The sequence below is a fragment of the Anolis sagrei genome, chromosome 11, assembly GCF_037176765.1.
Source record: "Anolis sagrei isolate rAnoSag1 chromosome 11, rAnoSag1.mat, whole genome shotgun sequence".
Classification (NCBI taxonomy): Eukaryota; Metazoa; Chordata; class Lepidosauria; order Squamata; family Dactyloidae; genus Anolis; species Anolis sagrei.
Genome location: NC_090031.1, coordinates 34,244,264 through 34,268,819, shown reverse-complemented (window position 1 = coordinate 34,268,819; position 24,556 = coordinate 34,244,264). Strand labels below are relative to the sequence as shown.

Sequence of the window (24,556 nt, the reverse complement as noted above, 5' to 3'; positions counted from 1 at the left end):
CACAAATACTCAATATGCCCAAATGTGAACACTGGTGGAGTTTGGGGGAAAAAGACCTTGACATTTGGGAGTTGTAGTTGCTGGGATTTATAGTGCACCTACAATCAAAGAGCATTTGGAACTGCACTAATGATGGGATTTATAGTGTACCTACAAATCAAAGAGCATTTGGAACTGCACTAACAATGGAATTGAACCAAACTTGGCACAAATACTCAATATGTCCAAATGTGAACAATAGTGGAGTTTGGGGGAAAAAGACCTTGACATTTGGGAGTTGTAGTTGCTGGGATTTATAGTGCACCTACAATCAAAGAGCATTTGGAACTGCACTAATGATGGGATTTATAGTGTACCTACAAATCAAAGAGCATTTGGAACTGCACTAACAATGGAATTGAACCAAACTTGGCACAAATACTCAATATCCCCAAATGTGAACAATGATGGAGTTTGGGGGAAATAGATCTTGACATTTGGGAGTTGTAGTTGCTGGGATTTATAGTTCACCTACAATCAAAGAGCATTGTGAACCCCACCGATGGTAGAATTGGACCAAACTTCCCACACAGAACTCTCATGACCAACAGAGGAGATCGTAATAATAATAATAATAACAATAATAATAATAATAATAACATCAACAATAATAACATATTTTAGACAATAATAATAATAATAATAATAATAATTTTTTAGACCACCCTCTCTCCCCCTTCTGAAGCAATCTCATCTTCCAAAGAGCCTCCTTGATTCAGCTAAGCGAAGTCTCAACTCAGCAGAGAGAGCGAGAGAGAGAGGAATTGCTGCGGCCAAGCACTAAATCAGCCCGGCTGGTTACCTTTGGTGGCTCCGGCCGCCCCCAAGTGATAAATGGCCCCCAGAACGAGCCAGAAGGCCTTCTGCTCCTCGCCGGAGATGCCCATCACTTTCATGGCCGCCTGGAGCTTGCTGAACTGCTGGCCCGCCTTCTGCTTCTCCTCCGGCTGGAAGACATAAACAATACGACCCGGTTGGCCCTGGTTTTTAAAAACCAGAATGATTTTTTACGGCGGCCCAATAAACGCCATTTGTGGAGGGCTGTACGCCCGGAACGGAGGCTAAGGGGAGTCCCGCAAACACACGGCTTCCCAGCCCTGGCCCCAACCCTCCCACGACACCACTTACCTTGGACAAAGGCAGGATCCCAAAGACGTTGTTTTCGGCCAAGTGGTTCAAATGGAGCTCCGTCCTGGGAAAGAGTAAGGAGGGAAAAAGAGAGGCGGGGGGTCACAGTGGGCAGAGTGAGGCAGGGAGACCCACTTGGCCCTTGGACCAAACACAGGCAGAGGTGTCCAAAGTATTAAATCTTTTGTGAGGGTTAAATGGATGCAATGATTCCACAAAAGCTGTAGTTCAATCTCAGCTTAGTAGACCTCAGTCTAAAGGAGCTCTCAGTGTTAGCAGACCTGTGAGGCCTCAGTGTGAGAAGGCCTCAGTGTTAGTTCGCCCTCAGTCTGTGAAAGGCTTTGGTGAGAGAAGGCCTCAGTGTTAGTTCGTCCTCAGTCTGTGAGAGGTCTCGGTGTGAGAAGGCCTCAGTGTTAGTTCGCCCTCAGTCTGTGAGAGGTCTCGGTGTAAGAAGGCCTCAGTGATAGTTCGCCCTCAGTCTGTGAGAGGTCTCTGTGAGAGGGCCTCAGTGTTAGTTCGCCCTCAGTCTGTGAGAGGTCTCGGTGTGAGATGGCCTCAGTGTTAGTTCGCTCTCAGTCTGAGAGGCCTCGGTGTGAGAAGGCCTCAGTGTTAGTTTGCCCTCAGTCTGTGAGAGGTCTCGGTGTAAGAAGGCCTCAGTGATAGTTCGCCCTCAGTCTGTGAGAGGTCTCTGTGAGAGGGCCTCAGTGTTAGTTCGCCCTCAGTCTGTGAGAGGTCTCAGTGTGAGATGGCCTCAGTGTTAGTTCGCTCTCAGTCTGAGAGGCCTCGGTGTGAGAAGGCCTCAGTGTTAGTTTGCCCTCAGACTGTGAGAGGTCTCGGTGTGGGAAGGTCTGTGTTAGTTCGCCCTCAGTCTGTGAGAGGTCTTGGTGTGAGAAGGCCTCAGTGTTAGCTCGCCCTCAGTCTGTGAGAGGTCTTGGTGTGAGAAGGCCTCAGTGTTAGTTTGCCCTCAGTCTATGAGAAGCCTCGTTGTGAGATGACCTCAGTCTTAATTCGCCCTCAGCCTGTGAGAGAGGCCTCAGTGGAAGAAAAGCCTCAGTCTGTAAGGTAGGCCTCAGTGTTAGAAGGCCTCAGTTTGAGAAGCATCTGTGAGAGGAAGTCCTCATGTGTAAAGTTACTATGTGAAGCTCCAGTGTGAAGACTGCTGTGTGTAACGGTACTGTGTGAAGCTCCTGCGTAAGTTCAGTGGGCTTTGTGAGAGCAAAGCTATTTATCTGCATGAGAAAGAAGCCCAAAAGAAGAACTTTATTTGTGTTATTGAAACCTTGCTATTGGAAATAGTCCTACCAAAAAATATCCCCCTGAGGAAGATATAGCATTGGTCTCTGTGTTTTCGTTGTCTCTATCCCTTTTGGCAACGTGCTGGGTCATACTGCTACTACTACGTTACTCTGCTCCCGACATCCTTACCGGAGGGCACTGTCCGCACAGGCCAGCAGGTAGTAGAAGACGTTGAAGGTGGCCTCGTTGGCTGGGCGCTTGGCCACCCGGAGCTTCTCCAGCAGCATCGTCTGGGGAACACAATGAAAAAAGAGGCGCTTGGCTTGGGCCAAACTGCTTTCTGGGCCTCTTTCAATCATGTTACGGTTGGAAGTAGTGGTTCACCGCCGATAGTCTCTGATACAGATCAACCCTCTCCAGGAATGGGGCGATTGGTTTACTATTGTGTGCCTAGATGTTGTTTCTAACTTGTAGGCAAGTCTATTGTGGGTTTGTCTTGGCAAGATCAGTTCAGAGCGGGTTTTGCTTGGCTGCCTTTGAGGGACTTGCCCGAGGTCATCCAGAAATATAATTAATTAATAAATAATAATTAATTATTTGTGGCTGAGTGGTGCACTATTTATTTATTGTTTACTAGCCATCACCTGCCACACGTTGCTGTGGCCCAGACTGTGTATATGTGTTTTCTATGTGTATATTTATTTATTTATTTATTTACTGCATTTGTTGACCGCCGTTCTCAGCCCTAGGGCGACTCACAGCGGTGTACAACACATAAAAACAGTTTACAATAAGGCAATATCACAACAGAATATCAACATAACTATCAATAATACAATAATACAATTACACTAAATCATCCGCGCCGTCTCATCATAGAATCATAAACCAATCTCGCTATCCATATTCCGTTCCAATCATCATTGCCAATTGTTGTAGCACTTAGTCAAACGCCTTCTCAAATAACCATGTCTTTAGTCTCTTGCAGAATGTCATAAGGGAGGGCGCCTGTCTGATGTCCACAGGGAGGGTGTTCCACAGCCGGGGGGCCACCACCGAGAAGGCCCTATCCCTCGTCCCCGCCAGACGAGCCTGTGAGGCAGGCGGGATCGAGAGAAGGGCCTCCCCAGACGATCTCAAGGTCCTCGTGGGCTCATAGGCCGAGATGCGGTCAGACAGGTATTTTGGGCCGGAACCGTTTAGGGCTTTGTAGGCCAACACCAGCACCTTGAATTGGGCCCGGTAGCAGATCGGCAGCCAGTGGAGCTGGAACAACAAGGGCATTGTGTGCTCCCTGCGTCCCGCTCCTGTTAGTAACATGGCTGCCGCGCGCTGGACTAGCTGAAGCTTCCGGGCCGTCTTCAAGGGCAGCCCCACGTAGAGAGCGTTGCAGTAGTCAAGGTGGGATGTGACCAGAGCGTGTACTACCGTGGCCAAGTCAGACTTCCCGAGGTACGGGCGCAGCTGGCGCACGAGCCTGAGCTGTGCAAATGCTCCCCTGGTCACCGCTGAAACCTGGGGATCCAGGCTCAACGATGAATCTGTATATATATGGTTATGCACATGCGTTGTAATGCATTTTTCTATTTTTTGGCCTTTAAGTCCCTTCCTCTGTGTTTTTCTGTGTTTTTCCGAGTGATGGTCACACATTGGTCTGATATGTGTCTTGTGTCCAAATTTGGTGTCGATTCGTCCAGTGGTTTTTGAGTTATGTTAATCCCACAAGCGAACATTACATTTTTATTTATATAGATTTATTTACTATACTTCTATACCGTCCCTCTCAGCCTGCAGGCGACTAGGGGCAGTTTACAAGACCTTAAAACACAATTACAATACAATAAAAACAATCAGATAATAAAACCACAACAAAAATCAATAAAAACATAAACATTTGTGTCTCCTATTAAAACATTGTCCAATCGTCATTCAACCATTCCATTTTCCTATGTTGATTACACTGTATTTGGAAACTACCATATGTGCGATTCACAGTTGACCCCGATGGGAAAATGCCTGCTCAAAGAACCAAGTTTTGACCCTCTTTCGAAATATTAAAAGGGAGGAGGCTGAACTGATATCCTTCGGGAGATTGTTCCATAGACTAGGGGCCACCCCCAAGAAGGCCGTGTCTCGCGTCCCCGCCAGCCGTACTTGTGACGAAGGCGGGACTGAAAGCAGGACCTCCCCAGACGATCTTAGAGTCCTGGAGGGTTTCGACTGCCTCAAGTATAAGCCGAGGCTGTCCAAGTCCTGAACCAGTGCCTGCCCATTGTGACGGTCTGGATGAGGGCGAGCTAATTGAAGTTGAATCCAGACAAGACAAACGCCCTCCTGGTCAGTCGCAAGGCCGAATAGGGTATAGGGTTGCAACCTGTGCTGGACGAGGTCACACTCCCTTTGAAGGCACAGGTTCTCAGCTGGACTCATCGCTGAGGCTGGAATCTCAGGTTGCAGCGGTGGCTAGGGGGGCTTTTGCACAATTAAAACTTGTGCACCAGTTACACTTGTCCCTTGGGAAGTCAGACCTGGCCACAGTGGTCCATGCTCTCGTCACATCCTGGATAGACTACTGCAACGCACTATACGTGGGGCTGCCTTTGAAGACTGCTCGAAAGCTTCAAATAGTCCAGCAAGAGGCAGCCAGGTTAATAACTGGGGCGGCATACAGGGAGCATACAACTCCCATGTTACGCCAGCTCCACTGGCTGCCAGTTTGCTACTGGGCACAATTCAAAGGGCTGGCTTTGGCCTATAAAGCCCTAAACAGCCCCTGCCCAAATTACCTATCAGAACGCATTTTCCCCTATGATTAAGATCTTCTGGGGAGGCCCTGTTCTTGGGCCCACCACCATCACAGGCGCGTTTGGCGGGGATGAGAGACAGGGCCTTCTCAGTGATTGCCCCTTGGCTATGGAACTCCCTTCCTAATGAGATCAGGTCAGCCCCCTCCCTCTTGTCCTTTAGAAGAATGTTAAAAACGTGGCTGTGGGGCCGAGCCTGTGGGAGTGTGCAATGAGGCAGCGATAGGAACCCTTAGTACGCCAACCAAATTCAATATGGTTGTTGAGACAGTTTAACGTCAAGATAAGTGATTTCAATGCTTTTGTATGTGTATGGTCTAGTATGTTTCGGCATTGAATGTTTGCTGTTTATATGTCTCCTTCGGGGTGAGAAGGGTGGAATAGAAAGGCTTTAAATAAATAAATAAAATAAATTTTCCAACCTAAAGAAAGGGCCAAAAAGCTCGGCTTGTACTCAAATATATACGGTGTCTCCCCTTCTCACCTGCACAGAGGCGGAGGCCACCTGTCCAGCCTGGTCAAAGTCCAGCGAGATGATCTGCGAGAAGCGGGTGGCGTTGGCATTCAAGCTGGTGCCGCTGTTGCCAAAGGCTTCCAAGACGGTGTAGAGGGCCTGCCATTTCTCCACTGCCAAGGCACAAGCAAGGAGAGGCGTGCCAGAGAGAGAGAGAGAGCAAGCGGTGACAGGCTGTGTGCATGTGCAGACACACAAAAGCCCCCCAGTGCATGTGTGGGCCCTGCCAGTCGTATCTAGGGCATGGCGTACTCCCATCTCTCTCCTGAGTTCTTCCATACACACAAAGGGTGACATGCAGGTTTCAAATCTGAGTGAAAGATCTCCCACACGTGAAACAGGGAGCATTGCTGTGCGCAACAGAGTCCACTGAGAGCAATCCTACCATGGGACAGGATTAAATCTTGACTGAGAATCATAGAATCCTAGAGTTGGAAGAGACCTCGTGGGTCATCCAGTCCAACCCCATTCTGCCAAGAAGCAGGACAATCGCATTCAAAGCACTCCCGACAGATGGCCATCCAGCCTCTGTCTCAAAACCTCCAAAGAAGGAGCCTTCACCACAAGATAGAATAATAGAACCCTAGAGTTGGAAGAGACCTGGTGGGCCATCAGGAGTCAATTTCTGACAGCATGAAGACATCACAAATTCCCTCCGTGACATCCTGACTGAATCATCCTGGCTGACTCAATTCTCTCTCTGTGACATTTTAGTAATAATAATAATAACAACAACAACAACAACAACAAGTTAGTTGGGCAGGAAAGGTGTATAAAAGGAAGTGGTGGTGGGAAAAAGACAGTAGTGTCTTTCTTTGCTGCAGAGATACAAGCAATATATCCATTTCAAAGCAAAACCGGCTTGTGAGTGATTATTTAATATTGCTATACAGATCCTACAGTCTTACAATCATCCAGTCCAACGCCATTCTGCTAAGAAGTAGGAAAATCCCATTTAAAGCACCCCCGACAGCCATCCAGCCTCTGTTTCAAAGCCTCTAAAGAAGGAGCCTGCACTACACTCTGGGGGCAGAGAGTTCCACTGCTGAACAGCTCTCAAAGTGAGGAAGTTCTTCCTCTTGTTCAGGTGGAGTCTCCTTTCCTGTAGTTCGAAGTCAAGAAGCAAGAATATTGCATTCAAAGCACCCTCGACAGATGGCCATCCAGCCTCTGCTTCAAAGCCTCCACCACACTCCGAGGCAGAGAGTTCCACTGCTGAACAGCTCTCAAAGTGAGGAAGTTCTTCCTCATGTTCAGATGGAATCTCCTTTCTTTCCTGTAGTTTGAAGCCATTGTTCCATTGTGTCCTAGTCTCCAGGGTATTGGATTGTTTCATCCCTGGACTGAACAAGTCTCTTGTGTCTTCAAGTTCCCAGACCTCAATGAGTAGCTAAACTAGGATCAGAGTGGGGGGAAACTCTGAAAACTCCCCTCAAAAAACCACATCCCTTGAGATGTCATATCTTTTGATATGCTCATTTTTTTGGCCTCCAAAGAGAGACCTAGGTGTTGTTATGGTCACACATACACACATAATAATAATAATAATAATAATAATAATAATAATACTTTATTTATACCCCGCCACCATCTCCTCAAGGGAGTTGGAGCGGCTTACATGAGGCCAAGCCCAACAACACATCAATAAAACCAGAAAGCAATAAACAAAAACAATACAATTAGTATACGTCACATATAAACAATTAACACACCCACCTGAGAAGACCTTCCCAGAGCTGCCGGCCACCGTGGCCAAGTACTGCACCAAGTGCTGGCAGTTGATGGTCTTCCCGCTGCTGCTGCTTCCCAGCAGGACGATGGACTGGTCCTGGCGGCTCATGAGCATGTTCCGGTAGGCGGCCTGGGCCACGGCATAGATGTGGGGGGACGTGTCCTCCTTGCGGCAGCCCTTGAACATGTGCATCACCTGTGGAAGGTAGCAGAGGTGGCGTTAACAAGAGAGAGAAACTTCCATATCAGGACGGCTTGTTTACTTCCCACTCACTCCCATTGTGTTGCTTGTCCACCACACTGACCTTCTCAGAGTACATGGATGGAGAGCTGAGGGGGTTGATGACAACCATGTTGGGGCCGGCGTACGTGTGGATGAGGTTCCCGCCGTAGCGCTGGCGGAGCGTGTGCAAGACGCTGGACTCGTTGAGGTAGACCAGGCTGGCCAGGTCCTCCGCCCGGTCGCACGAGGGAGGATTGGCCTGAAAGGAAGAGAGGAGAAGGGAGGCATCCGCTTGGAAAGAGACAAGAACAACCCCAACGTCCCCAGCGGAACGCAGTTCCTACCTTCTCCACATCGTCTTCGTCCACCTCCAGCACGGCGCTATCATAGTCGAGTTTCACCTTGACCTTCCCCTCAGGAAGAAGGCCCGCAGCGGCGTCTGTCTTCAGCTGGCTCGCTGTGGGGAAGGAACAGGACCCACAGAGAGGCACGTGGTTCAGTTGTACAAAAGCCATGGAGCTAGCAAGGCCCTCGGGGAGCGTGCTTGCTCCATCAAAGTTTCACATTTGCACAAATATCCAGCCACTACCAGAAGGGACAGAGAGTTTCATCTATGCTGACGATCGCGCCATCACCGCACAAGCAAGGAGCTTCGAGATGGTTAAACAGAAGCTCTCCAAAGCTTGAAGTGCTCTTACTGCCTATGACAGGTGAAACCAGCTGATTTCTAATCCATCTAAGTTTCATCTATGCTGACGATCGTGCCATCACCGCACAAGCAGGGAGCTTTGAAATGGTGGAACAGAAGCTCTCCAAAGCTTGAGGTGCTCTTACTGCCTATGACAGGTGAAACCAGCGGATTTCTAATCCATCTAAGTTTCATCTATGCTGACGATCGCGCCATCACCGCACAAGCAAGGAGCTTCGAGATGGTTAAACAGAAGCTCTCCAAAGCTTGAAGTGCTCTTACTGCCTATGACAGGTGAAACCAGCGGATTTCTAATCCATCTAAGTTTCATCTATGCTGACGATCGTGCCATCACCACTCAAGCAAGGAGCTTCGAGATGGTTAAACAGAAGCTCTCCAAAGCTTGAAGTGTTCTTACTGCCTATTACACGGGTAACCAGCGGATTTCTAATCCATCTGAGTTTCATCTATGCTGACGATCGTGCCATCACCACTCAAGCAGAGAGCTTTGAAATGGTGGAACAGAAGCTCTCCAAAGCTTGAGGTGCTCTTACTGCCTATCACAGGTGAAACCAGCGGATTTCTAATCCATCTAAGTTTCATCTATGCTGACGATCGTGCCATCACCGCTCAAACAAGGAGCTTCGAGATGGTTAAACAGAAGCTCTCCAAAGCTTGAAGTGTTCTTACTGCCTATTACACGGGTAACCAGCTGATTTCTAATCCATCTGAGTTTCATCTATGCTGACAATCATGCCATCATTTCAAAGAAGAGGTTTGAAATGGTTGAACAGAAGCTCTCCAAAGCTTTAGGTGCTCTTACTGCCTATGACAGGGAAATGCAGATGTGTGGAATACATCTCACCACATTAAAATAGTGGCTGTGGCTCTTAATGAGACCAGCCACTACCAGAAAGGACAGAGAGTTTCATCTATGCTGACAATCATGCCATCACCGCTCAAGCAAAGAGCTTCGAGATGGTTGAACAGAAGCTCTCCAAAGCTTTAGGTGTTCTTACTGCCTATGACAGGGGAAACCAGCAGAAAGTTTCATCTATGCTGATGCTTGCGCCATCACTGCTCAAGAAGGGAGCTTTGAAATGGTTGAACAGAAGCTCTCTGAAGCTTTAGGTGTTCTTACTGCCTATTACAGGGAAAACCAGCTGATTCCTAATCCATCTAAAATGCAGATGTGTGGAATACATCTCACCACATTAAAACAGTGGCTGTGCTCTTAATGAGACCAGCCACTGCCAGAAGAGACAGAGTTTCATCTATGCTAATGATTGTGCCATCACCACTCACGCTGGGAGCTTTGAAATGTTTGAACAGAAGCTCTCTGAAGCTTGAGGTGCTCTTACTGCCTATCACAGGGGAAACCAGCTGATTCCTAATCCATCTAAGTTTTATCTATGCTGACAATCGTGCCATCACTGCCCAAATACTGAAATGGTTGAACAGAAGCTCTCCAAAGCTTGAGGTGCTCTTACTGCCTATGACAGGGGAAACTAGCTGATTTCTAACTCATCTAAGTTTCATCTATGCTGACGATCGTGCCATCACCGCCCAAGGAGGGAGCTTTGAAATAGTTGAACAGAAACTCTCCAAAGCTTTAGGCGCTCTTACTGCCTATTACAAGGGAAACCAGCTGATTCCTAATCCATCTAAAATGCAGACATGTGCTTTTCAGAACAGACAAGCAACATGAGGTCTAAGGTTTACTTGGGAAGGAATCCCACACTGAAATCCCTGGACCATGCTCTGACCTACAAGAAGCACTGCCTGAACATCAAGCAAAAAGTGGGCGCTAGAAACAATACCATACAAAAGCTGACTGGCACAACCTGGGGATCACAACCAGACACAGTGAAGACATCTGCCCTTGCGCTTTGCTACTCTGCTGCTGAGTATGCCTGCCCAGTGTGGAAAACATCTCACCACATTAAAACTGTGGATGTGCCTCTTAATGAGACATGACGCATTATCACCGGATGTCTATGCACCACACCACTGGAGAAATTACACTGTTCATCTGGTATTGCATCACTGACATCCACCGGGAAGTACCAGCCTATAATGAAAGGACCAAGGTATTGACATCTCTGGCCCATCCTCTGTTTGGATATCAGCCAGCATTCAAACACCTTAAATCAAGAAACAGCTTCCTAAGATCTACAGAGACACTTGCAGAAACACCTCAGCAAGCGAGAGTCCAAAAGTGGCAGGCTAAAACTAAGCAGCTCAATTAATGGCTGAGACCGGATGAGAAACTCCCTCCTGGGCACACAGAAAAGTGGACAACCTGGAAGGTGCTAAACAGGCTGCACTCTGGCACTACGAGATGCAGAGCTAGCCATGAGAAATGGGGCCACAAAGTGGAGTCCATGACATGCAAGTGCGGAGAAGTGCAAGCTATGGACCACTGACTCCAATGCGGTCTGAGCCCTGCCACATGCACAATGGAGGACCTTCTCTCAGCGACACCAGAGGCACTTCAAGTGGCCAGCTTCTGCTCAAAGGACATTTAATATAATGACAAGTTCTTTGTTTTACAACTTTGTTTGTGTTTTTAAATGCATTTTAACTGTACACTCAACTTGTTTCTGATACGGATAAATAAATAAACAAGGCCCAAACTCTGAGTCAAAGCAATGCCGCCATCTAGTGGCCCACTAAGCTCTCAAAACATCGGGATTTGAAATGCCAATTCTATTTTATTGCAGAAGACAAATATACAGAGGTGCCAAAGAATCATGTAGTTGGAAAGGATCTCAGGGCCATCTGGTCCACTTGCAGAAATACCCACCCATAGCAAGATAAGACCACCCCACCCCATGCCCAACCACCCGCCCCCAAATGACATACCTAAGGAGAATCCCTCCTTGTGGACCAGCCACACTTTGTCCGTCTCATACCAGGCTTCTTCTGCGGCTATTTGTTCCTCCGTCTTGGCCTGCCGTGTGTGTTAAGGGGAAAAAACAAGAAAGGAGATGTCACTAAGACCATAATAACATTGAACAACTTCACTCTTTTTGGAAGAATGCAGAAAGGCCTTTCTCCCTCTGAGGGCTCTCTCGTACTGGAGAGAGTACCTCTCTCCCTCTGAGGGCTCTCTCAAACTGGAGAGAGGAGGGCCTCTCTCCCTCTGAGGGCTCTCTCAGACTGGAGAGAGGAGGGCCTTTCTCCTTCTGAGGGCTCTCTCAAACTGGAGAAAGGAGGGCTTCTCTCCCTCAGAAAGTTCTCTCAGAGTGGAGAGAGGAGGGCCTTCCTCCCTCTGAGGGCTCTCTCAGACTGGAGAGAGGAGGGCCTCTCTCCCTCTGAGGGCTCTCTGACTGGAAAGAGAAGGGCCTCTCTCCCTCTGAGGGCTCTCTCAGACTGGAGAGAGAAGGGCCTCTCTCCCTCTGAGGGCTCTCTCAGACTGAAAAGAGAAGGTCCTTGCTCCCTCTGAGGGCTCCCTCAAACTGGGGAGAGGAGGGCCTCTCTCCCTCTGAGGGCTCTCTCAGACTGAAGCAAGAAGGGCCTTTCTCCCTCTGAGGGCTCTCTCAGACTGGAGAAAGGAGGGCCCTCTTCCTCTGAGGGCTGTCTCGGACTTTATCCTATTTTCCCTCACCTCGCTCTCTGTCATACCCATACATGGAGAAAGGGTCCCAACTTGCCCTAAGACCTCTCCTCTATTAAATAGGTCATGAGTCTGGGTTCAGCTTTGGTGACTACATGCATGTCACACCCATTTCCAATTGAGGACAAGGAAATTCTGCAAACAGAGAGGCGGGCATGCGGGTCTATGCCTACACATTGCTAACCCCCCAGCACAGATGTGCAGAGACTCAAAAAAAGGTCATTTCTGGGCTCGCCTTGGAATAAGGAAAGAAGGTACATAATCATGTCTACAATTCCCACACGAAGACAGCTTTCTTCAGACTGCTATTACAGAACACAGCCCTCGGAAAAGATCACAACACATATGTGCCCACCCAAGCTGCCCTTGCCCACCCCACATGCCCCAAGCTGCAAGCCACAGACACCAACAAGCAACCGGAGCTGCATATGCAGCAGCCAAACCTGCGGCCGAGGGATGGCAGGAGCCAAGGCAAAAGTTGGTGCTGTGAGAGCGAAGTGGAAGGGAAGCCACAGCAGGCAGATCTTGTCAGAAATATGAAAAATTAACTAGATATTTTTAATTAACAAAAAATGTGAGTCTAGCACTGAAAGGGTTAAATGGGTGAAGTGACTCATCAAAAGCTGCAGTTCAGCGTAAGCAGGTGTGGCTGTAGCCTAGTGGGTCTCAGTCTGTAAGAAGTCTCTGTGGGAGAAAGGCCTCAGTGTTAGTAGGCCTCAGTATGAAAAACCCCTCAGTGTGAGAAGGCATCAGTATGAGAAGGCCTTGGTGTTAGTTCACCTCAGTGTGAGAAGGCCTTAGTATGAGAAAGCCTTGGTGTTCGTTCGCCTCAATGTGAGAAGGCCTCAGTGTGAGTTGGCTCCAGTCTGAGAGAGCCCTCAGAGGGAGAGAGGCCTCAGTACAAGAAGGTCTCTGTATGAGAAGGCCTCAGTGGGAGAAAGGCCTCAATGTGAGGAAGGCCTCAGTGTTAGTTCGCCTGTGTCAGAGAGGTGTCAGTCTGAGAGAGCCCTCAGTGTGAGCAGGCCTCAGTATGAGAAGGCCTTGGTGTTAGTTCACCTCAGTGTGAGAGAGACGACAGTCTGAGGTAGCCCTCAGTGTAAGAAGGCCTCAGTATGAGACGGCCTCGGTGTTAGTTCGCCTCAGTGTGAAAGAGGCAACAGTCTGAGACAGCCCTCAATTGTGAGAAGGCCTCAGTGGGCGAAAGGCCTCAGTGTGAGGTAGGCGCCAGTGTTAGTTCGCCTCAGTGTCAGAGAGGTGTCACTCTGAGAGAGCCCTCAGTGTGAGAAGGCCTCAATATGAGAAGGCCTTGGTGTTAGTTTGCCTCAGTGTGAGAGAGGCGTCAGTCTGAGACCCCTCAATGTGAGAAGGCCTCAGTGAGAGGTAGGCCTCGATGTTAGTTCGCCTCAGTGTGAGAGAGGTGTCAGTCTGAGACAGCCCTCAGTGTGAGAAGGCCTCAGTGTGTGGTAGGCCTCAGTGTTAGTTCACCTCAGTATGAGTAAGCCTGGTGTGAGAAACTTTAGTGAGAGGAAGCCCCGGGTTGAAGGCCTCATGTGTGAAGCTACTGTGTGAAACTCCACTGTGTGAAGGCTGCTGTGTGTAAAGCTACTGTTTGAAGCTCCTGTGTAAGTTCGATGTGAGAAGAGCCTCTGTGAGAGTGAAGCTGTTTATCTGCATGAGAAAGAAGCCCAACGTGGAATCAAAGAAGGAAGTATAAAGAGCTAAGGAAGGAAGTATAAAGACATAACATTGGTCTGGGGTTTTTTTTGTTGTTGTTGTTCTATCACTTTTGGTTCCTGGTGCTGGGTCTGCTATACATTCATGGGGAGGGTCTTTTGTTAATAAGCCCACTCACCCAACAGATCTCAGTGGTATTCCTCAACACTTGTCCTCATCCCATACAAGTACACAAATAGTAAATACTGACCCTTACCAACTTACATTGGTGTATGTGTGTATGGGGGGGGGGGGTTATCTTCCAAATTCTTCCCTAGGGCCTCCCTCCCCACTTCCTCCTCTTTTGGGGTGTTGAAATGGGATGTCCTTTCCTGCTTTTCGTCAGCAAGCAGCTCATTTTGGGCAAGGACAGGACACGGAACGGCTCGTCCTGCCACATCCCTCCCCGCCACCCTCCCGGCAGAGACCGAGGCAAGGTGGGACAAGAGGCCGGGCCTCCGGAAGGACGCCAAAGGTGAAGAAAGCCTTACACTCCAGCATGCGGCCCGAGCACAAACGCCGGCCCAGAGGCAGACGGGAGACGGAGGGAGGTCCGGGGCGGCGGGGTACAGTACCTGGCTCAGGGCAGCCGCGGGGGTGGCGGGCTCCGGCTGCGGCAGAGGAGAGAAAGAGAAAGAGAGAGGAGAGAAAGAGAGAGAAGTGAGCGGAGAGGCTGAGAGATAGGCCACAGAGGGGGGAATGCGTCTCTCTCACACAAACACAAGAGAAAGGCAGCAGGCAGAGGAAGACAGAAAGCAATGCCCGGCAATGACTCCTACAGCAGTGTTTCTCAACCTGGGGGTCGGGACCCCTGGAGGGGTCACGAGGGGGTATCAGAGGGGTCACCAAAGACCACCAATAAACACAGTATTTTCTGTTGGTCATGAAGGTTCTGTGTGCCAAGTTTGGTTCAGTTCCATCGTTGGTGGAGTTCAGAATGCTCTTTGATTGTAGGTGAACTATAAATCCCAGCAACTACAACTCCCAAATGTCAACACCTGTTTTCCCCAAACTCCACCAGTGTTTGCATTTGGGCATATTGAGAATTTGTGCCAAGTTTGGCCCAATTCTATCACTGGTGAGATTCAGAATGCTCTTTGATTGTAGGTGAACTATAAATCCCAGCAACTACATCCCCCAAATGTCAAGGTCTATTTCCCCCAAACTCCACCAGTGTTCAAAGTTGGGCATATTGAGTATTTATGCCAAGTTTGGTCGAGATCCATCTTTGTTTGAGTTTGGGATGTAGGTGAACTACAACTCCCAAACTCATCGTCAATGCCCACCAAACCCTTCCAGTATTTTCTGTTGGTCATGAGAGTTCTGTGTGCCAAGTTTGGTTCAGTTCCATCGTCGGTGGAGTTCAGAATGCTCTTTGATTGTAGGTGAACTATAAATCCCAGCAACTACAACTCCCACTGGACAAAATCAATGCCCTTCCCCAATCCCACCAGTATTCAAATTTGGGTGTATTGGGTATTTATGCCAAATTTGGTCCAGCGAATGAAAATCCATCCAGCATATCAGATATTTACATTACTATTCATAACAACAGCAAAATGACAATTATGAAGTAGCAACGAAACTAAAATTGTGGTTGGGGGTCACCATAACACGAGGAAGCGTATTAGGGGTCGTGGCATTAGGAAGGTTGAGAACCACTGTCCTACAGCCTCCAAATCAAAATTTTGGGGAGTGATAAGTTCCCAGAGCAAGTCCACATTGTCCAAGCCGAGATGTCTGGCCCAACGGTCATCCCTGACCAGGAAAACACTCCGCATTGGTAGCTAGCCAACACTAGGCGGTCTCGTAAGCTCATAAAAACTTTCACCCCCAAGACAACCTGAAAAAAAATATGTGTTGGGTTGGAAGAGAAGATGCTCCAATGAGCCGTAGCCTGGTGATAGCTGGAAACAAAAAAGTTGGCACACTTTGCGCCGAGGGAGAGAAAGGGATAAAAGGCAGACAGAAGGCCGTCAACCGTGGCTAAGGGATTACTTCTTCCTGGCTCAGGCTGGAGCCAAGAGGTCCCTTTAGGCCAATGTTTATCAACCTGGGGGGTCGCAAAATGAGTATCAGAGGGATCACCAAAGATCATCAGAAAACACAGTATTTACTGGTAGTCATGGGGGTTTTGTGTGCCACGTTTGGTTCAGTTCCATAGTTGGTGGAGTTCAGAATGCTCTTTGATTGGAGGTGAACTATACATCCCAGCAATGACAACTCCCAAATGTCAAGCTCTATTTTCCCCAAACTCCTCCTGTGTCCACATTTGGGCCTATTGAGTATCAGTGCCAAGTTTGGTCCAGATCCATCATTGTTTGAATCCACAGTGCTCTCTGGATGTAGGTGAACTACAACTCCCAAAATTACGGTCAATGACCAGCAAACTCTTCCAGTATTTCCTCTTGGACATGGGAGTTCTGTGTGCCAAGTTTGGCCCAATTCCATTGTTGGTGGAGTCCAGAATGCTCTTTGATTGGAGGTGAACTATAAATCCCAGCAACTACAACTCCCGAATGTCAAGGTCTAGCTCCCCCAAACTCCTCCAGTGTCCACATTTGGGCCTATTGAGTATCAGTGCCAAGCTTGGTCCAGATCCATCATTGTTTGAGTCTACAGTGCTCTCTAGATGTAGGTGAACTACAACTCCCAAAATTACGGTCAATGACCAGCAAACTCTTCCAGTATTTCCTCTTGGACATGGGAGTTCTGTGTGCCAAGTTTGGCCCAATTCCATTGTTGGTGGAGTTCAGAATGCTCTTTGATTGGAGGTGAACTATAAATCCCAGCAACTACAACTCCCGAATGTCAAGGTCTAGCTCCCCCAAACTCCTCCAGTGTCCACATTTGGGCCTATTGAGTATCAGTGCCAAGTTTGGTCCAGATCTATCATTGTTTGAGTCCACAGATCTATCATGGTTTGAGTCCACAGTGCTCTCTGGATGTAGGTGGACTACAACTCCCAAACTCAAGGTCAATGCCCATCAAACCCTTCCAGTATTTTATGTTGGTCATGGGAGTTCTGTGTGCCAAGTTTGGCCCAATTCCATTGTTGGTGGAGTTCAGAATGCTCTTTGATTGGAGGTGAACTATAAATCCCTGCAACTACAACTCCCGAATGTCAAGGTCTATTTTTCCCAAACTCCTCCAGTGTTCACAATTGGGCCTATTGAGTATCAGTGCCAAGGTTGGTCCAGATCTATCATTGTCTGAGTCCACAGTGCTCTCTGGATGTAGGTGAACTACAACTTCCAAAATCAAAGTCAATGCCCACTAAACCCTTCTAGTATTTTGTTGGCCATAGAATCATAGAGTTGGAAGAGACCACATGGGCCATCCAGTCCAACCCCCTGCCAAGAAGCAGGAATATTGCATGGGAGTTCTGTGTGCCATGTTTGGCCCAATTCCATTGTTGGTGGAGTTCAGAAAGCTCTTTGATTGTAGGTGAACTATAAATCCCAGCAACTACAACTCCCGAATGTCAAGGTCTATTTTCCCCAAACTCCTCCAGTGTTCACAATTGGGCCTATTGAGTATCAGTGCCAAGTTTGGTCCATATCTATCATTGAGTCCACAGTGCTCTCTGGATGTAGGTGAACTACAACTCCCAAACTCAAAGTCAATGCCCATCAAACCCTGTTGGTCATGGGAGTCCTATGTGCCAAATTTGGTTCAATACCATCATTGGTGGAGATCAGAATGCTCTTTGATTGGAGATGAACTATAAATCCCAGCAACTACAACCCCCTAATGACGAAATGAACTCCCAAATGTCTGGGTCCATTTTCTCCAAACTCCTCCAGTGTTCACATTTGGGTCTATTGAGTATCAGTGCCAAGTTTGGTTCATTGTCTGTGTCCATAGTGCTCTCTGGATGTAGGTGAACTACAACTCCAAAACTCAAAGTTAATGCCCACCAAACCCTGTTGGTCGTGGGAGTCCTATGTGCCAAGTTTGGTTCAAATTCCATCGTTGGTGGAGATCAGAATGCTCTTTGATTGGAGGTGAACTATAAATCCCAGCAACTACAACTCCCGAATGTCAAGGTCTATTTTCCCCAAACTCCTCCAGCGTTCACATTTGGGCCTATTGAGTATCAATGCCAAGTTTGGTCCAGATCTATCATTGTTTGAGTCCACAGGGCTCCCTGGATGTAGGTGAACTACAACTCCAAAACTGTTGGTCGTGGGAGTCCTATGTGCCAAGTTTGGTTCAATTCCATCGTTGGTGGAGACCAGAATGCTCTCTGATTGTAGGTGAACTATAAATCCCAGCAACTACAACTCTCAAATGACAAAATTAATCCCTTCCCTCAACCTCATCAGTATTCAAAGTTGGGGTGTATTAGGTTTTTGTGCCAAATTTGGTCCAGTGAGCAAAAATACATCCTGCATATCAGATATTTACATTGCATTTAATAACAGTAGTAAAATTACAGTTATGAAGTAGCAACAACAATAATGTTATGGTTGGGGGTCACCACAACATATCATAGAATCCTAGAGTTGGAAGAGACCTCATGGGCCATCATCCAGTCCAACCCCAGTCTGCCAAGAAGCAGGAATATTGCATTCAAAGCACCCCCGACAGAATGGTTGTAGTTGAAGTCCAAAACACCTTGTGGCCCCCAACAATGACAGAGCAAGACCAAACCTGGCACAAGGAACCCCCCCCCCCCCCAAGACCCACCCTACATTCTGGTGCAGTTTGAGCGAGGATGGACCATGGATGACGGGACTTGCAGTACTTGGACTCACTACCTTAGAGCACTGTGGCCCACACCAATGGCGGATCAGGACCAAACTTGGCACACAGAGGCCCAATGGCCCACTTTAAAACCTGGTGCGGTTCAGGGTAGGATGGGCCACTAATGATGGGATTTGCAGTACCTTCACCCGTTTCACTTCCCACAGAACATTGCAGCCCATACAAATCACAGGCCAGCCCACACAGAGCACTCATGGCCCACTCTACATCCTGATGCAGTTCTAAGGGGGATGGACCATGGATGATGGGACTTGCAGTATCTTTACTCACTTACTGAAACCACTGCAACCCTCATCCAATGACCAATCAAGACCAAATTAGCACACAGAGCCCCCAAGACTCACTGTACATCCTGCTGCAGTTTGAAGGATAGACTTTGGATTATGGGACTTGCAATGCCTTCACTAATTAACTGAAACCACTGCCATCCTCATCCAATGACTGATAAAGACCAAACTTGGCACACAGAGCCCCCATGACCCACTCTATATTCTGCTGCTGTTTGGAGGAGGATGGACCATGGATGATGGAACTTCAAGTACCTTCACTCACTTCCTGAAAACAATGCAACCATCATCCAATGACCAATAAAGACCAAACTTGGCAAACAGAACCACCATTACCCACTTTTCCCCAAGTTAGTAGGAAATAAACAAGCCAGGTTTTGCATCTAGTCACAGATCACATGACGCTTCCTTGGACCCCACCTATGAGGAAGGATGCTGCATAAATGACGGGTGGCTGCTGCCATAGTTTTGAAAGGAAACCTGCCACTGCCTGCCTGCCTGCAGCCCAGAGAGATAAAGGAATTCCCCATCCGTCCTGCATGACTCTGCTGCTGCTCTTATCTCCAATCAGAGATAAGAAGGTATTTGAAGCTTGGGAAGCTGTTGTATCAAACGGAGCCCTGGTTTACAACCCCAACTGCCATGGAGAGGACCTGAGCATTTTGGGGGCCCAAGAGATACATTTGGCAGAAGAGAAACATTTCCATCCTCTTGTGGAAACATTGTGGTTGCACACATTTGTTATTAACAGGTAAAGGAAACGTTTACACATTTTTTAAACAGCCAAACACACGAGGAAATAATATTGTTTTGACTGCTTTGGAAATTCAATGGAGTAGCAACAGTTTTCGAATCAGGTTTGCAGGCGTCTTACAAATCGAAGCCGCCTTCTCTGCTATTGTGCAGTCACAATAGCTACAAAGAGCCTTTCCACTGAGATGACTAAACAATGCGTACGCTTAGGATTCAAGGTGGGTAGCTCAGAATAATACGCTGCCGCTTGATCTAAACACGCAGAGACAAAGGAACTTGTCACTTTCCCCAGTTCCTCCAAGCAAGGTTTGGAGACTGTGTGCACAATGAAGAAAATACACCCAGACGCAAAAGCTTTGAGTGTTGTGGCTCAGCCTGAGGCTCCTGAGGCTGATGGGTTCACTGATGGTTTAGAGAGGGTTGTGGGATTGCCTGTGGGATTGCCTGGGGCTCAATAGGATGAAGATTCAAGTCAAGGGAGAATTGCTTCTCTCTGTGAGAAATCTGATTCGGAAAGTGCAGGGCTTCAAGGTCAGACAGAGGAGCCAGAAATAGCAACATTAGATAAGGAGTCAGAGGAGCCAGAAATGGGGCTACAAAGTTGAATCCACGACATGCGAGTGTGGAGAAGAGCAAATCACTGACCAGTTTTCTTAGATCTAGTTTTCTTAGATCTACAGAAACACTCGCTGGAACACCCCAGCAAGCGAGAGTCCAAAAGTGGCAGGCTCAAACCCAGCACCTCAATCCGTGGGTGATACCAGATGAGAGACTCCCCCCTGGGCACACAGAAGACTGGGCAACTTGGAAGGCGCTGAACAGACTACGCTCTGGCACCACGAGATGCAGAGCCAATCTTAAGAAATGGGGCTACAAAGATTGATCCACAACATGCGAGTGTGGAGAAGAGCAAACCACTGACCACCTACTGCAATGCAACCTGAGCCCTGCCACATGCACGATGGAGGACCTTCTTGCGGCAACACCAGAGGCACTCCAAGGGGCCAGATACTGGTCAAAGGACATTTAATCAACTACCAAGTTTGCAAAATTTGTTTTTTTTAATCTGTTTGTTTGTTTTGTTCTGTTAGAAATATAATACAATGTTCTGGTTGCGGATGACACGATAAATAAATAGAGGAGCCAGAAATGGCAACATTAGATAAGGAGTCAGAGGAGCCAGAAATGGCAACATTAGATAAGGATACAACAAAAATACCACTTGTATAACATAAACAATAATATAATTCAACAACGGTATATAAACATGCTGCACTGTTAACCTCACAGCGACAACAAACAATATGGTGCAAAATTTTAGTAGAGTCATATCTTCTTATAAGTAGCTTGTGGATCAGCCGTCCACGACCGGTTTCGGCCTACCTCAGGCCTTCCTCTGGTGGAAAAGTTACACACTTGAGAATTTGTTGACTCTCGCAGCCAGAACTCAACATAGAGCGGAGTATCATATACCACTGAACTAAAAAATCTGTATCTCCTGAGGAGAACAAACTTTCAAGTGTATAATTTTATACCACTGACCCAAAAAAATCTGTATCCCCTGAGGAGAACAAATTCTCAAGTGTATAACATTTCCACCAGAGGAAGGCCTGAGGTAGGCCGAAACCGGTCGCGGACGGCTGATCCACAAGCTACTTATAAGAAGATATGATTGTACTAAAAATTTGCACCATATTTGTTGTCGCTGTGAGGTTAACAGTGCAGCATGTTTATATACTGTTGTTGAATTATATTATTGTTTATGTTATACAAGTGGTATTTTTGTTGTATGCATTTCATTCAGGAACCCATTTATATTATAACATTAGATAAGGAGTCAGAGGAGCCAGAAATGGCAACATTAGATAAGAAGTCAGAGAAGCCAGAAATGACAACATTAGATAGGGAGCCAGAGGAGCCAGAAATTGCAACATTAGATAAGGAGTCGGGTGGAGAACTAAATGATACAGAAGGCTTCCATAAAAAAACACCCACATCTACGGAAATCAACAAACATCTTCATTTACAGATCAGAGCAGACAATAGGCATTGTAGGTCTGAGCGATTACGTGGGAACATTGGGGAGAAAAATCAAGGGAAAAGAAATGACTTCATGGGTGCCCATTAATTTGCAAGTTGTTTACCTAGGGGTTAATTCAGGCAGCGTAGTGCTCTAGTGAGAAGCTAGGCCTGAATTCTCTACATTTTGTTCCAAGTCAAAGTTTGGTTTTGGATTCAAGTATTCTGGGACTTTCTATGTTCCTGTTTTTGGGGTTCCTGTTCAAGTTTTACTAAGTATACCTTTTGCTTGTGGACTTAAGCTGTTCTTGTGACTTTGGACTATTCCTGGACTCTATTACCTTTGAATCTGTAAGAGACATTTGGAGAATTCATGCCTAGCTTCTCACTTGAACACTACGCTGCCTGAACTAACCCTTAGGTAAACAACTTGATAATTAATATGGACCTGTATTACCTTTGAATCTGTAAGAGACATTTGGAGAACTCAGGCCTAGCTTCCCACTTGAACACTATGCTGCCTGAACTAACCCTTAGGTAAACAACTTGCTAATTAATAGGCACCCATGGACTCCTGGACTGTATTACCTTTGAATCTCTAAGAGACATTTGGATTCCTGATAGATTGTCACCTATTGCTAAACCTTTTTGAATTATACATCTAGTAAGAATAATTTTTTTCCTATACTTTTAATGCAATAAACTCTTTCCTTATATTCCGGACTCTTGTGTGGTGTTGTAGTCATAGATGTTCCCAGGCTTGGAGTGTTGGAGTTAAGCCTGTGATTGTGTCTAATGACCAGGGTACTCTAGAAGTTGGGAATAACAATGAGGTTCGTGTACCTAGTGATGTTTCTAATGATGAGGTTGCTCAAGATGCTGAAAATGACAATGAGATTCATGTTCAAAGTGACTTTTCTGATGAGAATGTTCCTGAAGGGTTTGGGGATGATGGTATAGTCCCTGGAAGAGGGCCTGAACTGCTATCAGAGAATTCACAAGGCTCAGAACCTGGGCCAGCTGCAGAAATTAATGAGCCAGTAAATAGGAGAAATAGTTTCAGTCAGTACAGACAAACAAACCAAGCTCTCAGGTGCTCTGCCAGACTAAGAGAGAGATTGATAACAGAGTCAAGCCTGAAAAGAAATCCGTTCCTGGCTGTTTGGGATATAGAGTGGATTAGGGGATAAAAGTGTCAAGTACAGAATCTGTAGCCAGACGAAGCAAAGTTGGAAATGAGTCAAGACGTCTTCCCAGGTCCCTAGAAGCCGCGCCTTGGATAGATTCTTGTGCTAAGTGTCTTGGTTGATTCCTGTTCAAGTTTTTACTTATTTATTTATTATTCGAACTTCTATGCCGCCACTCCCCTGGGGCCCGGAGCAGCTTACAAGAATGGCTAAAATCTAACACAATTTTAAAACAATTTAAAAACAGTAATATCAAAAATAAAAGGCATGTCGAAACAGGTATGTCTTACATGCCCTGCGGGAAGCTGATAAGTCCCGCAAGGCACGGACTTCGGGTGGCAGAGTATTCCAGAGTGATGGTGCCACTGCTGTAAAGGCTCTGCATCTGGTTGCTGTTAGACGCAAGGTCTTGACACTGGGAATTTCCAACAGATCTTGGTCCTCAGAATGGAGGGATCTCTGGGGTTGGTAGGGGGTGAGGCGGTCCCTCAGGTACATCGGCCCCAGACCATGCAAGGCCTTAAAGGTGAGTACCATCACTTTGAAAGTGATCCGGTGCTCAATGGGTAATCAGCGCAGCTGCAGTAAGATTGGGGTAATGTGGCATCTCATCGCAATTCCCGCAAGAAGCCAAGCAGCTGCATTTTGTACCAACTTGAGCTTCCGGATCACCGACAGAGGAAGGCCAATGGAGAGGTCATTACAGTAGTCCAGTCTTGAGATGACCGCATCCTGGATCACCATAGCTAGGTCATCCCTGGACAGGGAGGGGGCCAGCCGTCTAGCCTGCCTCAGGGGAAAGAAGGCGGTTCTGCTCACGGCAGAGACCTGGGCCTCCATCGTCAGCAGAGGGTCCAAAAGGACTCCCAGACTCTTGACCAACGATGATGGGCGTAGCGCCTCGCCATCCAGGGTAGGCAGCTGGATATCCCCACTGCCTGGTTGACCCAGCCATGGGATGCCCGTCTTTGCTGGATTCACCCTCAACCTACTGGCACGCAGCCATCCAGTCACGGCCTCGAGGCACGGTCAGAGTCCGGTCGGCCTTCCATCTTCAGCACCAGCTGAGTGTCATCGGCGTACTGATAACACTCAATCCCAAAACATGGAACCAGCTGAGCAAGTGGTCGCATATAGATGTTAAACAATGGAGTGTTTTACCTTAGAAGTTTCAGTATTTGTTTTCATGAACTCTGATGGACCAATTTGTTTCTATATATCTTCCTACCTAATTGGACTTATTTATTTTTTGTGGATTGCTTTTTTACTGCTTCTGCTTTTAAATATCTTCTGCTTGCATCTTTACTCAGCTGTGTGGGGTCAGAGGGCTTTCCTGGCCTGGGGTGCAACACTGAGCAATCCGGTTCATTTTGGGCCAAGCTTTCCATGTTCCCAAGTGCACAAATTCGACAAGAACGTTCTGAATCGGAACCCATGGATCTTTCAAGAGAGAACAGGAATTTAAACATCTGCAACGGGAGGGAGATGATATGGGCTTAGATGGAGGATTACCAAGACAACGTACCTGCGATGCGCCGAAAGCGCACAGTGAGCCATAAAAAGGCGAGGCTATTCTTAGCACCCGTGTTCTTAAGGACCCAGCTCAGCTGAGGCAAGCATTTTTTTAAACCTCGGTCTTAACTAGTTTAAAATTGCCTGTTTTTCAGTGATAAAAGTTTTTCACTGCCAGGGGGGACAGAGGGTTTCATCTATGCTGATGATCGTGCCATTACTGCCCAAGTAGGGAGCTTTGAGATGGTGGAGCAGAGGCTTTCCGAGGCTCTAGGTGCTCTTGCTGCCTACTGCAGGGAAAACCAGCTGATCCCTGGCCCATCTAAAACGCAG

General features: G+C 47.4%; 1 protein-coding gene across 5 annotated transcripts in view; it reads right to left on the bottom strand.

Moving 5' to 3' along the window:
* The window catches only part of MYO18A (myosin XVIIIA), a 264,342-nt gene that overhangs the window by 155,014 nt on the left and 84,772 nt on the right, over positions 1–24,556 (bottom strand). For 2 of the 5 annotated variants that reach the window (XM_067472196.1, XM_067472197.1), the window contains exons 3-11: positions 14,271–14,306; positions 11,229–11,316; positions 8,020–8,132; positions 7,758–7,934; positions 7,438–7,648; positions 5,692–5,834; positions 2,593–2,693; positions 1,168–1,231; positions 842–986 (exon numbers count right to left, since the gene is read on the bottom strand). In XM_067472196.1, the coding sequence (XP_067328297.1) occupies positions 842–986; positions 1,168–1,231; positions 2,593–2,693; positions 5,692–5,834; positions 7,438–7,648; positions 7,758–7,934; positions 8,020–8,132; positions 11,229–11,316; positions 14,271–14,306 (1,078 nt within the window). Of the gene's footprint in view, positions 1–841; positions 987–1,167; positions 1,232–2,592; positions 2,694–5,691; positions 5,835–7,437; positions 7,649–7,757; positions 7,935–8,019; positions 8,133–11,228; positions 11,317–14,186; positions 14,307–24,556 lie in introns of all 5 variants that reach the window. The other 3 variants (XM_067472198.1, XM_067472199.1, XM_067472195.1) reach the window with 2 other exon arrangements.